The 15,847-nt window shown below is 41.6% G+C and overlaps 1 protein-coding gene across 1 annotated transcript in view; it reads left to right on the top strand.

Annotated features, from left to right (window-relative positions):
* Positions 1 to 12,601, top strand: part of Nsfl1c (NSFL1 cofactor) — a 29,416-nt gene extending 16,815 nt beyond the window's left edge. Inside the window, exons 6-9 of the mRNA XM_003476353.5 lie at positions 1,230 to 1,339; positions 1,714 to 1,851; positions 10,553 to 10,717; positions 12,191 to 12,601. Coding sequence (XP_003476401.1) covers positions 1,230 to 1,339; positions 1,714 to 1,851; positions 10,553 to 10,717; positions 12,191 to 12,353 — 576 coding nt within the window. The 3' untranslated portion in view covers positions 12,354 to 12,601. The remainder of the gene's footprint in view (positions 1 to 1,229; positions 1,340 to 1,713; positions 1,852 to 10,552; positions 10,718 to 12,190) is intronic.
* Positions 12,602 to 15,847: the final 3,246 nt, after the last annotated feature.

The raw sequence follows: 15,847 nt of genomic DNA, 5'->3' as shown, positions 1-15,847 counted from the left end.
TCATTCATTGTTGGTGTACACAAATGCTAGTGATTTTTGTGTGCTGATTTTGTATCCTACTTTGCTGAAGCTAGAGTATTAGTATTATGTCAATTGCAAATAATGATAATTTTTCTTCCTTTCCTATATGTATACCTTTTGATTCTTTCTTTACCTAATTGGTCTGGCTGTTTCAAGTACTATGTTGAGTAGAAGAGGTGATAGTGGACATCCTTATGTTGTTCCTGATTTTAAGGGAAATACTTTTAGTTTTTCCACATTTAATATGATGCAATCAAGCTTATTGGTTAATAAAAATGAACAACTTAAAAATTTTTCTTAATTTCAATTGACATTTTTGTTTTAGGTTTCATTTTTTTAACAGACTATATTTTTTTATTAGTACATGTTTGTAGCACATAATATTTATATTCCTTGTGGAATTTTTAGCCTTCTTGTCTCACTTCTTCAGTACTGATAATTAAACCCAGGGCTTTCTCACTGGGCTGCATGCACAGCCCATATTTTTCTATTTTTTATTTTGAGAGAGAGTTAATAAATTTTGCTCCGAGTTGCCCAAGCTGGGATCCAAATTGCATTCATCCTGCTTTGGCCCCCCGGAGTACTGAAATGACAGTGTGGGCTACCACACTTGAGTTTGTCCCTTTTCAGTGAATGTATATGGGGGATTGTTGACAGGAATTACAGGTACCACTTTTGTTTGTTTTGAGATAGAGTCTCATTATCTTGAATAGGTTAGTCTTGAACTCCTGAGCTCAAGTGGTCTTCCCACCACGGCCTCCCAAGTAGTTGGGCCTAGACACATATTACCACACTAAGCTGTAGATACCATGTTTAATGTCTGCAAAACAGTCATGAATGGATGAGGTAGAATATTAGCTATATCCCAGACACACTTGGAACCATGCAAATAAGGCAGTCATAACTTTGAGTCACCTACTCAGTTATCCAGCTAAAGAGTGGCAACATCAAGATACAAGCCCCACTCTCCTTAAAACACTGCCCATGCTACTAATCTGTGCCATACCACCTTCCTATTTTAGGTTAATGCATTCTTGGTTGGTTGTTGAGTTCCCTTTGCATGCATATGTGTATATGGTATGTCTCCATATCTGTGGTTTAATAATAGCAATGTGGTACAATAGTGAAACTATCACTATCTTGCAAATTTGGATTTGTGTACTTTGCAGGTTTATGGCCGTATTAACTACTGTCTCTTGTCATCATAGGTTCATGTCGTTCTGAAGCTCTGGAAAAGTGGATTCAGCCTGGATAATGGCGAGCTCAGAAGCTACCAAGACCCATCCAATGCCCAGTTTTTAGAATCTATCCGCAGAGGGTGAGCAGAAAAGCCCTCTTTGAGTCTCAGATGAGTGAGTAAGATGCCAGATTAGAACAGAAGAGACAAAGCATTTTATTACTTGAGAAATAAAATTTTGAAACAAATTTAGCACATTCGAAATACAGATTCACAGATCTGCTCTAAAAACTTTATTCATTTTTGTGTTTTTATCTTGGGGCAGAGCTAAGTGGCCAAATAAGTAGGTAACTACTGTGACTGAGCAGGTAAGAGAGAGGCAGCCAGGTAGCCAGTGCAGTAGCCAGCTCCTAATGGTTTTCACCATTGGAATTGAGAGATTTCTTCTCTCACCACTTCTCTCGCTGGCCAGTGTCCTGCTTGCTATGAACCCCAGTCTGCCTTTTCCCTCACAGGGAGGTGCCAGCAGAGCTGCGGAGGTTAGCTCACGGCGGGCAGGTGAACTTGGATATGGAGGACCATCGAGATGAGGACTTTGTGAAGCCCAAGGGAGCTTTCAAAGCCTTCACTGGTGAGGGCCAGAAACTCGGCAGGTAAGAAGCAGCACCAGTGGACCCCAGACTGTCAGTGCCACTAGATGATCCCAGCAGACCTTGTGTTCTCACTAGGGAACTGGGGATACCTGTTTAACAAGTAGTTCAGATTTTATTTTTATGGGAAAAAAATATGGAGGATGTGTATTATGGAGTTAAAAGACCCTCCTTCATTTAGTAGTTGTGTAGCCTTGGACTTGATAGTCTGTTTCCTCAGCTATAAATTGGGATTAAAATAGTCCTTACCTCCTAGGATTGTTGTTGCAAAAACTAAAAGAATTGATGCATATAGAGTACTGCCTTTAGTGAACAGTAACATAATAGGTGCTTTGACTCTTTAATCAAAGTTATTGAGGAAAGTATGATTTCCTTAATGATTTAAGGTCTAAGCTGGGTCTCAGAGATACGGAGTCTCAGAATTTGCTGCCTAGCCAGGCCAAGTTGTAGCATTGCTCAGGATCTTAGAAAGTCAAAGACGCTGTTGCTCCATGCAGACTTATGTTCCACCATTGTGACAGTTCATCAGCTCTTATCTTTACTCTTTGGTCCTGACATTCTCTCCCTTTAGCTTTTCCTATTGATGTCCTCTGCCATTGTCCTGTCTTTTCCCTTCTCTACCTCTGCCAAGTCATTCTTGTCTCATATTCAAATTCCAACTGGATCTGATTGGCTAACAGTCTTTGATAATCCGTGAACAGAGTTCTTCCATCAGGCCCTTTGCCATTCATAGGCAGACTACTTCCTCTCAGGGTCTCCCCATCTTAGACCATGTGTTCTTCAGAGGAAACTGTTTATTTTCTGCATGGAGTCCCCTTGCCAGGAAAGTCCTGATTTTAGAGGAGAAGCTGAACCTGTTTAAGCTTTGAGAACTGCCTCTTGATCACATGGCTCATATGGTAGACTGGCAGAACCTGTACTTTCTGATTAGCATTCTTTTCCACACTCCTACCTCAAGATAGCCTTTGTCCTTGCTCTCCTCACCACTATCAGGAGGGATCAGTGCTCAGCCCACTGTTCAGACCTTGTGGGTGGGTCTTTCTAGCAATCTCCTAACTCCTTGTTGGCCATTCATGATCCTCAGAGCAAGGGTCAGAGCTCGGAGCATTAGACACCAGTGGATTGTGACTAAGCAGAACCAACATAGCTATGTCAGTCTGCTTTCATCATTTCCCTGCCAATGAGGGTTATGGGCTGGCCCAGAATAACCATGTTCAATATTAGTGTCTCTGTCAGCCACAGTAAACTTTGTAGGTACCTGTTTTATTGTTTGTTTTGTATTTTATCATTTTGTTTTATAAAAAAATAATAGGCAATTCAGATAAAGAATAAACTGTTTGTAAACATAACACTCAGAAATATTCAGTTAGTCTCTGGAGAATATATCCTTCTAGTCTTATACAGGTGTGTGTTTGTAAACATGCTACTGTGTGATTTGGATTCATATCTTTCAACAGCCCACTGTTAAGAGCCTTGGCCCCCAGGTTGGCACCAGTGGGGGTGTTGGAACTCTTGAAGTTGGAGTCTAGTGTAAGGTCCTTCGGTCGTCAGTATATGTATTTCTACACTTCTATTTCTATGCTTATGTGATTTTTGTTTCTTACAGATGTGCTGTAATTACCAGTCCTTGCTAAAATATGTAAGCAAATTTCCAGTACCATGAACATGGCAGTGAATAGCTCTGTAATTAAATTTTTGTATGCCATGTAATCTTGAGCTAGAGATACAATTGCTGGCTCAAAAGAGCATCATATTTATAAGATATTTTCAGATTACCCTCTAAAAATATAGTACAATATCTAGTTTTTACCTGCACTTCAGTTATAAGGGGTAATCCAGAATTCAATCCCACTATGTAGCTGTCATGATCCTCTTGCCTCCTGATTGCTGTGTACCCCATGCAAATGGCTTGTTGTTTTACACAAAAGTACTGAACTCCTAGAAAGGGAGCTTGCTCTCTAGGCCGTAGTGTTAATGATAGAGCTGGGACTAGATGGCGTGTAGTGCTGCTGAAAAGTTTCTTTCTGTCCTTAATAATAATGGGTGTCATACACTGGACTTCCTATCCTAAAAAGCAGGAGAGGGTAAAGACGAGATCTCCGTTTTTAGGGGAGGAAATGAAGACATCAGGACCTTTAAGTAACCTGCTAAAGTTCACAAGATCCTAACTGATGAATAGATTAGATTTCCTTGGGAGCAGGGGAGGAGATTGAGGAAATATTTTCAGTACAAATATTAGTTCAATAAAGTAAAGCTTGAAAAAGCCCTGGCTGGGGGGAATATATAAAATAATACATACAGGGAGAAAGCTGTTACATAAGTACAACTTTTAGAAGTGATCTGTAGCATCTCTTTTTTTACCTGTAAAATGAAGATAATCCCTATCTGAAAAGGTGCTTCTGATGATTCAGGGAAGGTATATATAAAGCCCCCTAGACAACACCTGAACAAAATAGGTGTAGACCTATTTTCCTCTCCCTCACCCTATCTAAACAGATATCTGTTACACCTATTTTCCTCTCCCTCACCCTATCTAAACAGATATCTGCTACTTGAAAATAACAATTTATTCCTGATAGGCAGTAGCTTCAATGAGTATGTTACATACTTGACATTGTTATATGCAGTTGAGCCCTGCTGCCTGAAGTCTAATGAAAGAGTTAACCTTATGTCCATTAAACTAGTGAACAAACAGAATTATTAGCTGTAAGACATTTACATGTGTAATCTACAACTTTTTACTGTTTCCAAATGACTGTAGAGACTGATCACATACTTTATCTGTGTGTGCCAGCCCACATTGAGGCCTACATGCTGTGAGGCTGATGTACAGAGCAGCTCCTCTCAGTACACAAATGTGGCCAGCATTCTTGAGTTCCATTGCCTAATTCCCTAAGCTCATATTATTCACTTTCACAGGAAAAGATATTTACTTTGCTTTTTATGTATTCTAGACAACATTTCACAAACTGGGATCCTTGAAGTACTCTTTTGTGCAATACATTAACAAGTATAAAGGGCAAGGCCCGATGGTTCACAAAGTTTGCCTTCACTGCACAATCTCCTGAAACCTTCTTTTAAAAGTCTTTAGTGCCTATAGTGCTGCTAAAATATTAAATGGCATTTTTTTAAACCTTTCTGGTGGTCTCAAGGAACTAGGACTCTATGAAAAACACTTCAGAGAGCATTTTCCATTGGATTTGACATGTACTCTTTTTAGACCATAAAGATCAGGGTAAGGGTGAAGCAGACAAGCTGATAAAATCAGGGGCTTGAGGAAAATGTCAGTAAACTCTAATGGCTTCTCTTCTCCGTAAAGGTCTGTGGCAGGTCACCTGCTAAGAGAAAAGATAAGAATAAGACTAGTGGGTATTCAGAAAGAAAAGGCTCCAGGCTTGTGAATTGAGAGTTTATGTGCATTTATGTTTGTCTACCACCCTGAATACTTACGGAATTTTGCCCTTTAATGCTCACGAAAACTGACTGAGGCAGGGGAGACAACCATGGTCCTTTCAAATTTCCTTGTTACTACCCTTGTTAAAACTAAGGAAACTTGACTGATTTGTGCAAGGTGACACAGTCTTATTGGCCTATATGATTCTAAAATCAAGCTCTAACCACTAGCAGACTCATAGTCCTCTTCATTTCACAAGTGTCCCCCACACACACACTTTTTTTTTGGTTTTTGTTTTGCCTTTAAGAAATCCCCTCCCCCCCCGCCCCTTGGTACTGGGGATCAAACTCATGACCTCACACACGCCAGGCAGACACTTCTGCTGCTGAGCTAAATCCCCAGCGAGAAATCTTTTTTTAAACAAAGAATAAAAAGAATGATAGTTTCAAAACAAAATAAGAGGAGATTAACAATGGTTAATATATTGCATATTGTCTTCAAAATGGTTGCTCAGATTATAAGATATAGACATTTAAAAATGATCAAATAATGAAGTGACAGTTCTTTTTGATACACTAACATAGATTACCAGTATAATTATCTATCATATATATTTATGTGTGTGTGTATATATATATATATATATATATATATATATATATATAAATAGTGATCTTTTCCTTTTCTCCTTTCCCTTTTCCCGTTTTTTGTTTCCTTTTGAGCACTTCCCCTTTCACTTTCACAGTATCTACTGTACATTTTGGAACTTTTTTACCTTCAGTTTTTTACACTAGGGAGACAATATAGTTTACATATGTGGGTCTGATTTATTTCACCTACGAGTATGGTCTTGAGTTGCATCCATTTACCTATAAAAGCCTCTCGTTTATCCTTTATAGCTGAGTAGTACTCCATTGTAAAAAAAAAATACCACAACTTTTTTATCCATTCTGTAGCTGATAGGCATTTGTGTTGTTTCCAAGATTTAGCTATTATAAATTGTGCTGCTGTAAACTTAGGTGCACATACATCACTGTAGTATAATGTCTTCAGTACTTCTAGAAAAATACCTAGAAGGGGAATAGGTGGGTTGAATGGGAACCTGGTTTTTTGATAAATCTCCACACTGATTTCCACAGTGGTTGTGCCAGTCTATACTCCCACCAACAGTGGTAAAGTGTTCTTATTTCCCCACAGCCCCACCAGCATTTGTTACTGGTTGATTTCTTGTTGATTGTCATTCTTTCTGGCGTGAGATGGAATCTCAATGTTTAATTTGCATTTCTCAAATGGCCAGTGATGTGAGCATTTATTCATGTATTTATTTATATTTGTATTTCTTCATCTGAGAAATGCATGTTTATCTCAGATGCCCATTTTCTTAATATGTAGATCCATTTGACTTTATTTTTTTGTTGTTTTTTTTTCCTTTTTTTAAAATTTTATTTAAGGAGAAAGAAAAAAAGCAGAAAAAGGGTACAAGTTATACAGATTTACAGAAAAAAAAATAAACAGTAGGAAATCACTAGTTAATGGATTACATATTGTCATCTTAGAAATAGTTGTTCAAGTTACAAAATTAAAGCTTATAAAGTGGACATTCCAACAGTAAGACTGCAAACAGTTCTGTTCAATGATCCAACAAAACTCAATAATATCATTATCTATCTTATACACTTAAATATATATGCAGTTATATCATTTAGAGCACTTTCCTTTTCCTCTCTTTTGTACAATGACAATTACACATTTTGGGTTTTGTTGCTCCCACAGTTCTTATTACTTTTTTGGAAGAGAGTAAAACCAAATGTGACAGAACAGAGTCAGTCAAATCAAAAGGGTGGACATAATAGATAATGTAAAAGCATAATACAAGGTGATCAACAATGGTTACCATAATGCCTCCTGCTATCTCTAATAGAATTGCCTATATCATCAGTTATAATAAAATTGAACAAAACAGTAAAGAACAAAACCAACAAAACCAAAACATTGGAGACATTACAGGTCTTCAAAAGTAGATAATAGTCAACCAGAATGGGTGTCATAATGAATCCCACTATCTTCACAGCTGTTGCCTAAACTTTCAAACCTGGTACTATCAAGCAAAACAGGATAGAGGAACATCAGTCAAAACAAGATGGTGAGAGCAATACAGGGCTTCAAATCAAGATAATGGAAAGTCAAAGTGGGTTACATAATATATCCTGTTACTTTTTTATTTATTTTTCCCTTAATTAAGAGGATAAAAATTTAAAAGTAAATAATAAAATGGAGATTGAGATAAAAGAGGGCATAACAGCAAAACAGCACAGATCAAAACAGAACCATTTAAGCAAAATAGTGTTTCACCACAAGATAATCCCGACATAAAAGTAGTTACCGTATTGTCTCTTTCCTTGAAATCTTTGCATCAAATATATCAAAACAATGTAAAACCATTTAAGAGGATGACAGTATTATAGGGTATTTAGAAGATACAACCTGTTTAGACCAATGGAGACAGAAGAACAAAAGCTTGATGAGACTTCAAAACAAGATGATACTAAATCAGTATTACATATTATGACGTCATTTTCTCCAAAATAGCTGTTCCTATCATCCAGTCTTCTCTGCCTCATTTCTGTTGAGCTCTTTTTCTGTCATTAGTTGTCAGTTTGTCTTCTTCATTTTGTTTTCTGCTCCATTCATTGTGGCCTCTCTGCCACTATTTCTGGATTCTTCATATTTTTCTTTTTTAGAATATCCTGCAGTATTCTCTGTAGAGTTGAATTGGTGGTTGCATATTCCCCTAATTCCTCTTTATCCTGGTAGCACCTTGTTTTTCCATCAATTTCCAGGGATAGTTGTGCAGGATATATCAATCTTGGCGGAAGGTTATTATCTTTCAAAGCTTGAATTATTTCCCCCCCACGCTCTTCGTGATTTGATGGTTTGTGCCGAGAAGTCTGCTGTAATTCTGATGGGTGTTCCGTTGTAAGTGATCTGTTTCTTGTCTCTGACGGCTTTTAATATTCTGTTTTGTAATGCATTTCTGGAATTTTGATTATTATATGCCTGGGTGTAGCTCTGTTTGGGTTGTAGGTGGCTGGGTTCCTGTATGCTTCATACAACTGAGTATCTTTACCTTTTGCTAAATTAGGAAAATTCTCCTGGATTATTTCTGTGAGTAGCTTTTGTAGTTCATTTGTTTGAGTCCCTACTTCTTTTATGTTCTTAATTCTTAAGTTATAGATCCTCTTATCATCTTCTAGTCTTTGTATTATTGCTGTTTGTTTCTTTGTTATTTTTAAGAAGTTTTTCATTTCATGCTCCCATATTACAAATCTGCCCTCCAGTTCAGATAATCTGTCCTTAGTTTCTTTCAAGCTGTTATGCCAGTTTTCGATAGAGTTTTTAGTTTCCTGGTAATCTCTTTGAACCTGCTTCACATATTCTATGCTTTCTCTATTTTCTCCATCAAACAATTCTCCCCTCTTTTTCTGTTCTTCCATTCTACCATCTGTTTTTTCTTAGGTAGTGCTTAGCATTTCTCTAACTATTCTGCTTACTTCTAGCTTCAGTTCATTAATAACTTCATTCCTGAACTCGTCTATGAGGCTCTGGAGATAGCACTTTATATCTATTGGTGCTGTGTCTGCTATTGCCTCTTTCTCAGGATTGGGGGCCGAGGAGCCTTTCTTGCTGCTGCCTCGTCCCATATTCTTTGTTCCTTAAATATGCAAGCATTTATAGGAGGCCCAGCTTCCTTCCCTGTTGGCCACAGTCTGATTAATTGCGCCGGCTAGGTGTTCCCACCCACCATAGCGCACCAGGAAGTTGCAGACCTGGCAGCCTATGTGGGGCCTGCCCCTCCAGGTCAACCTACCTTCAGGCGCTGGGATCTGGGTTGTGCTAGCCTACTGGGTCTCAGCTAGCAGCATCATGTAGGCTAGGCACTGCTCACCAATCCCACTTGAGAGGGAGATACGTGATTGAAGTCACTACAGCGCCCTGTTCCCGCAAGTCTGCCCAGTCCCAGATTGTCCTCTGGTGGAGTCTCCTAGACTCTGGGAGAGTCCCAGTTTCTCTCACTCACTGCAGGTCGATGCATGGCTCCCCGCCTGTCCTGCTTTCAACTCCGTTCACCAATTCCTGTTCTCAGAGTCTTCGCGCGTCTCTCTCCCTGCCAAGCTGATGCAGACGCAGCAGCAGCGGCGGGAAACCCAAATGGTGGCTTCCAATGGTGCGGGCTCCAGCTTCCACACTGAGGCTTTTCTGTTCCTGTTATAGCACCAGGATTGCGTTCCCAGTTTGTTTCTCTCAGCCCAGTTCGTTCTTGGGTCAGCAGGGCATATCTCCTCTTGCTTATGATTCCTTACTCCGCACCATTCCTGAATTCTAAGCTGGGTCTTTCAGAGAGCCTCCGTAGCTGCTGCTATCTGTCCGCCATGTTCTCCGAAGTCCCCCCTTTGACTTTAATACATGGTGATAGGCATGGGTCTAGATTGTCTTTGGCATGTGGAAAGCCAGTTTTTCCAGGACCACTTATTAAAAGAGGCTATTTTTCTTCCATTGGACATGTATGTCCCCTTTGTCAAAAATCAGGTAACTGAGTGTGTTTGTAGTTGCATCTGTATCTTCTGTTCTGTTCCATTGATCCTTAGGTCTTTTTTGGGGGGTTTTTTGGTTTTTTTTTGTTTGTTTGTTTGTTTGGTTTTTTTTTGTTTGTTTTTTTTTTGTTTGTTTTTGCCAGTACCATGCTAATTTTATTACAGTGGTATCTTTCCAAGTTAGGGATTGTGATGCCCTCTGTCTTGCCTTTGTTGGCATTTAAGAAATCTTGCATTACTGTCTTAGACACACCACACACACACACACACACACACACACACACACACACACACACACAAAGGTCAGAAATGTTCACCACAACCAGTTTTCTGCCAGGTTGTGCCCCAGCTTCTCAGCTATAAGTGCTCCCCTCAGCTCTTCATAGACGTTGGCACAGCCTTGCTGTTGGGTCCTGCTGTCTTGATCTCTGTCTCTCCAACCTCAGGCTTGTCACCTATAATCCTTGCTCAGGTGTGCCCATGAGGAAGAAGAGTGAGTGTCTGACTCCAGGCTCCTTGGGTAGTGAGGGAGTCGGCAACCAGACTTGGGGTCTGAAGTGAACTCTTCAAGGCATGTGAGTCTCACAAGGGGAGGGTTTTCATCTGTCCTGATCACTGCATCAGAAGCACCAGACATGGGCCAGGCACACAGCAGATGCTCAGTAAAAATGTGAGAATGAATTCCTTGCTGGACAACCCTAATGTTCTCTCTCTTCAGCACGGCTCCCCAGGTGTTGAGTACCAGCTCTCCAGCCCAGCAGGCCGAAAATGAAGCCAAAGCCAGCTCTTCTGTCTTAATCAACGAGTCAGAGCCTACTACCAACATCCAAATACGACTTGCTGATGGTGGGAGGCTGGTACAGAAATTTAACCACAGCCACAGGTACCTCATATCAGCTGTTTTTGGTTTTCTAGCAGTGTCCCAGACATCTGCACATTTACAGCCCATCCTGCTGGAGGGAGAGGTAGCGGATTTGCAAGTCTGGTGCCGTTGGGCCCTGTTTCTACTGTTAGTATGACTAAGGACTGCTCACATCTCTGGGACCCTTCCTCATCCTTAGTTTTTTGCATCTGTAGACTGTTCAAGGGCAGTCTTCTGCTATAGCCTAGATGTGAAAGAGTTCGAATTAGAGCTGTTGTGGTTGATGGCAAGGAGAGGGTGCAGTGTCCACAGCCTGCCCACCTGACCTTCTCTACCTCAATCCCTCTAGAGGTCTCTGAAAATCACTAGGCTGTTAAGGTTTTTCATGGATCTGGTCTTTGAGATCTGCTCTAAGGCTATTTGGGCTGGATCAGAGCAAACTGCTGCCTGTTTCAAAGGTGGGGAAACTGAGCTACCACAAGAAGAAACTAATGGGAGAGGTGCTGGAGGTTTGTCACTAACAAAGATACTTGACACTCCTTTCTCTGGAACAGGGGTGTTTAAGTTTTATCAGTAATGAGACAACCAAGCCAGGATCCATCTGTGGATCTAGTGAATGGCTTGACAATCATTGAATGTTTTCTGGACTCACCATACAGGTATGGGCTAAGCAGCCAGTGTGAGCCAGGAATATCTGGAACCTTGTTCAAACTTCTCTCAGATGGAGTAACCTATCTTGCCAGAGTTACTCACTTGAGTTTTACTTCTCTTGTCAACCCCAGCAGAACCACTGGTCTACTCAGTCTCAGGCTGTATGCATCTCACACAAGGACCACACTGTAAATGGCAGAGGTCCCCAGGGCTTTAAAGCAGAAGAAAACTTCCGTTGAACCACTTAGGGACAAATACTTTAGAGTGACTTCATTTTCATGATCACTGAGTTCAAGTCATAAGCAACATCTAGAGAGGTGATTCCTGGCACCGAGAATCGGTGCCATGTAATTTGAGTGCCTCTTATGGCATAGAAAAGAGGTATGTCTGCCCCTATGGAAGTTGTGGTCTCTAAAAGAAGGCATTAATCAGGTCATCCCAGAATTGTGTGCTTATAGACTTGACCAGTGTCACAAAAGGAAGGTCAAGGATAAGGCTGCAGAAGAGGTGGCATTCCAGCCTCTGGTGTAATTAAAATTATGGAAAGGAGGCAGGAGAGTATCTGGAAAGGGGGACCCTAGTTTGGGAAAGGAGTTTGACCTAATGAGAAACTAGAAGAAGAACAAGGAATAAAGGAAAGGAGAGCAAAATTAGGTAGGCCTTGGGACAATAGTAAGAAAATGGAGGTATCAGCAAGGGAGGGACTGGTCTGATATGCTTCCAATGGTGGCTTTGGCTATTCATGATGAACCTGGGGAGGGAAGAGACTCACATTCATCCTTCCAAGGGTGGGGGTTGTGGGCACCAGAGATGGAACTGCTCACCTGCTCCCCACTCCTTTAGGATCAGCGACATCCGGCTTTTCATCGTGGACGCCCGGCCAGCCATGGCTGCCACCAGCTTTGTCCTCATGACTACCTTTCCAAACAAAGAGCTTGCTGATGAGAGCCAAACACTGAAGGAAGCCAACCTACTCAATGCTGTCATCGTGCAGCGGTTAACATAACCGCTCAGCCTTGGGCTGCTTCCTTCCTGCGTCTCCTGCAGTTGGTAGCCATGCCCCTTGGGGATCACCCCTCCTCCCCTGTGCACACCCAGTGCTCCAGTGCCATGTCTCCTCCATAGCTCTGGGTTCCTAGATTTTGGTTGGACTTTTGTTTTTCTTTAGTTGCATTTCCTGGGTTTTTGTGAGGATCAATGGACTTTAAAGAAAAATAAATAAATAAAAAACCCAAAAAAAAGGAAGAAACATCACCAGCATGTGTATGAAAACTGTCCCACTGGAGCAGGCCTTGATTGCCATAAAATATTATTTATCTTGGGAGCATGATGAGGAGCCCTTCTTCTATCCTCTCTGCATAAAAATGACTAGTACACACAATCCTCAGCCACTCATATGTCCTTTCCACCACCCCAAAAGTCACTGTGGAGAATTTCTCCTTTACAGAGAAGAAAGAAGAGATATATAGAAAGATGCTTTGCAGCCACTCATTCCCATATGAATATATCACTTGCCCCTGTAAAAATTGGCAGTAGCAGAAGTTCCCTGAATTATGAGGTTACAGCTAGATGCACACATCCTCTTTGGGTGAAAATAAATACTTTTCACACACCATTCAGCCCTGCCTGGGAAATCCATGCTCAGGCTGTGGCCATTTGAGGTCGTATTATACCTGCCCAGTCCTTTACCCTATCATCCCAAGCCGCTGTGCCCTGGTGATTCTTGGTTGCTGCCATTGCTTTATTCCATATGCAGAAGTCTGAGGGGACTTAAGAGGTAGGTGAACTATTCACTGGTAGTGTGTGGCAAATAAGATGCTAAGTGGCTGGGTACTGTCCTGTGCTGTGGATGCCTTTTACCGTGTTGATGTTTGTGAGAGGCTTCTGCCAGTTTTTGAGAGAGTGTACAATCAGAATGCAGCTTTGGGTTGCAAATTCAACTTCACATCTTTGCTCTGCTTTGACTTATAGCAGTTAAGGCTGTAGTCTTAGCCTGATAAAAACCCTTCACACCCTTTAAATTACCTTTCTTTCATGGCAGGTAAGGAGGAGCTTTGGTATTTGGGTAGAACTTTTCCTGGTGACAAAAAAAAGGGGGGGGGGGGCTGGAAATTTAGCTTAGCGGCATAAGCATCTGCCTTGCAAGCAGGCAGTCGTGAGTTCGATCCCCAGTACCGATAAAAAGGAAAAAGACAAAAAAAAAAAAGAACTTGTCCTAGTGCCCTGTTAAATGAGCCACAGACTTAGATTCAACCTGGTTTTGAGTCATCTTGTGCCTCAACCCTCACCACTAGGCACTTTGACTTTCCAGCTTCACTCCCTGCTACAAGCGAAGAACCAGTGCTGCATCCACTTATAACCAGGGAAGGTGGTAGTTTCAACTTGGCTTGGTACTTTGAGTCCTCACTTGCCAAACTGGCTGCAGCCTGCTAGGGCTGTATTACCTACTCCAGCAGGTGGCAGTAACTGGAAGCTAAGTGCAGATCTAGAAAACAAAATTATTGTCACCTTGACCATTAAAAACTAGAATGAAGACCGAGTTTCATACTTGTTAATGAGTTTGGGAGGAGGTTCATGGCAGTCATTCTAAGTACTGTGGTGCTTCACATAGGTTCCATGTTGCAGTGCAAGAACATAAGCCCAGGTCATAGCTGCTAAGTAGTATATGGTGCCTGGAGGTTCCAGAGCCTGTGCTCTTAAATTGGTCAGGTACATGCACTCCACTCCCACCCCAGGCCCTACTTCCACACACTTGAGTTCCCTCTCTGCCCCTCCTCCAGGTTTCTGCTTACATTAATCACATATCAGAAGAGGTTCTAAGACACCCTGTTAAACTTGCATTATCTAGAGTGGTTTGCAGAGACCTCTTGTTTTTCTACCCACTCTGGGAAGAAAGCAAGACAGCTGTAGCTTGCTTTGTGGTTGCAATTCTGACAGTCCCAGTGCCTACCCTAAAATAAGAGGAATTGCATTGATCTGGCTCTAGGCCCTGTTCTTTGTTCTGGTGGCCTAGATGAGCTTTCATAGGATATTTAGGAACCAGTCTCCAAGCTTCTGAATTCAGGACAGTGGTTCTCAAGTGGAAGTTTTGGAACATCCCCAACATTAGTTAATGAGTAAGGGAACCATCTGGTATTAAAGGGGCCTGACTAGGGATATACTAGAGTGACTGAGATGTGCTGATGGAAAGATACCCCAGATTCATCACTGCAAAAGGCAAGTTAACTGTCATGATACCCTTTCTAGTGATTGTGATGACCATGCCAAACAACCCTGCAGGCAGAGTTTTGTGTGCCAAATTGTTTCCTCCAGAGGTATCCCTGGGAGAAGGCAGGTTTTGGGAGCAGGAGCTGGCATATCTTTACACTATGGATGACATTGCTAAAATGCCTTCAGAGGACCAGCAGCCATGTTCATGCCCACCTCCTCTCAGCCTGCAACTTAAAGACCTGGAGCTCATTCAAGGAAAGGGGCTGGTACATGCAGTGCTCGACTGCTTCCAGTGTCTTAATGTCCAGCTTTTAAAAAAAAAAAAAAAAACTGCCTCAGGACCCACTTGGGCCCCAAATAAAAGGTCTTTCTTTCAAATGGTTTTGCCTTGTGTCTTGGTTTGGCCTCCCATCTCCCTCTTCAGGCCAAATAAACAGCAAAAAACATGTCCTTAACTTGTAGCATCTGAGCCGAGTCTCAGGCTAAGCCAGTTCCTGCAACATGTGACCTACCTCTGTTTCAGTGGGCTTATCCTTCAAGCCAGGCCTATTCTATCAGCAAGTCACCAGGGTGCCACTTCAAATGCATCCCAAATCTCACCAGTTGACATCCTTACCCTGTGATCTCCCAGGCTAGCTTTTATCATGTTGGAGCATAGAGATCTTCAATCATGCTGGAGGATGCTAGACTCTAGGAGTTGTAAGGTCTGGGAACACAGCATCTCCCAAAAGTTAAAAGTAAGCCCCATGATGCAGGCAAACCAAACTCAGATTCTCCTCTATGGGGACAGAGTAAATAGTGGGAGTTGGATGTGGATTCCAGAACCAGTGGATGAGAAGCAGCCAGACAGAGACTTCTTTGACCTCCATAGAAGTCTGAGCAAGAGCTGACAGACCAAGTCTGAAGAGCCCATAAAATGTACCCTAGAAAGAGCCTCACAGCATCCGCCCTGGCCACAGGAAGCCAGCAGGCTCTTTCTTGCCCCTTGCTGCTTCTATGACCCCATCCCTAACAAGATAAACTGTGCCTTTAAGTTCAGAGTGTTGATTTGACAAATAAAAGGCCTTTTTAAAAAAACAGCTAAAGTATTCTGAAAAGTTTTAGGTTTTAGGGTCTTCCCTTCTAACTCATCCTTGTTTAAGAAATTCCCTCTCCACTGTGAGTTTTTATTCCAGGGTTCCTGAGTCCGGGTTAATACTTTGTGCAGTCTAAGACATGTATCACTTGTTCACATTTAACACCTCAAATCAAGAATTTAAGCAGACATGCCTTGCATCACCAAACCAAAAA

The sequence above is a fragment of the Cavia porcellus genome, unplaced genomic scaffold, assembly GCF_034190915.1.
Source record: "Cavia porcellus strain 051 isolate PalLab524CR breed Dunkin Hartley unplaced genomic scaffold, mCavPor4.1 scaffold_5, whole genome shotgun sequence".
Classification (NCBI taxonomy): domain Eukaryota; kingdom Metazoa; phylum Chordata; class Mammalia; order Rodentia; family Caviidae; genus Cavia; species Cavia porcellus.
Note: the sequence above shows the minus strand (reverse complement) of the source record. Positions and strands in the feature narration are given on the sequence as shown.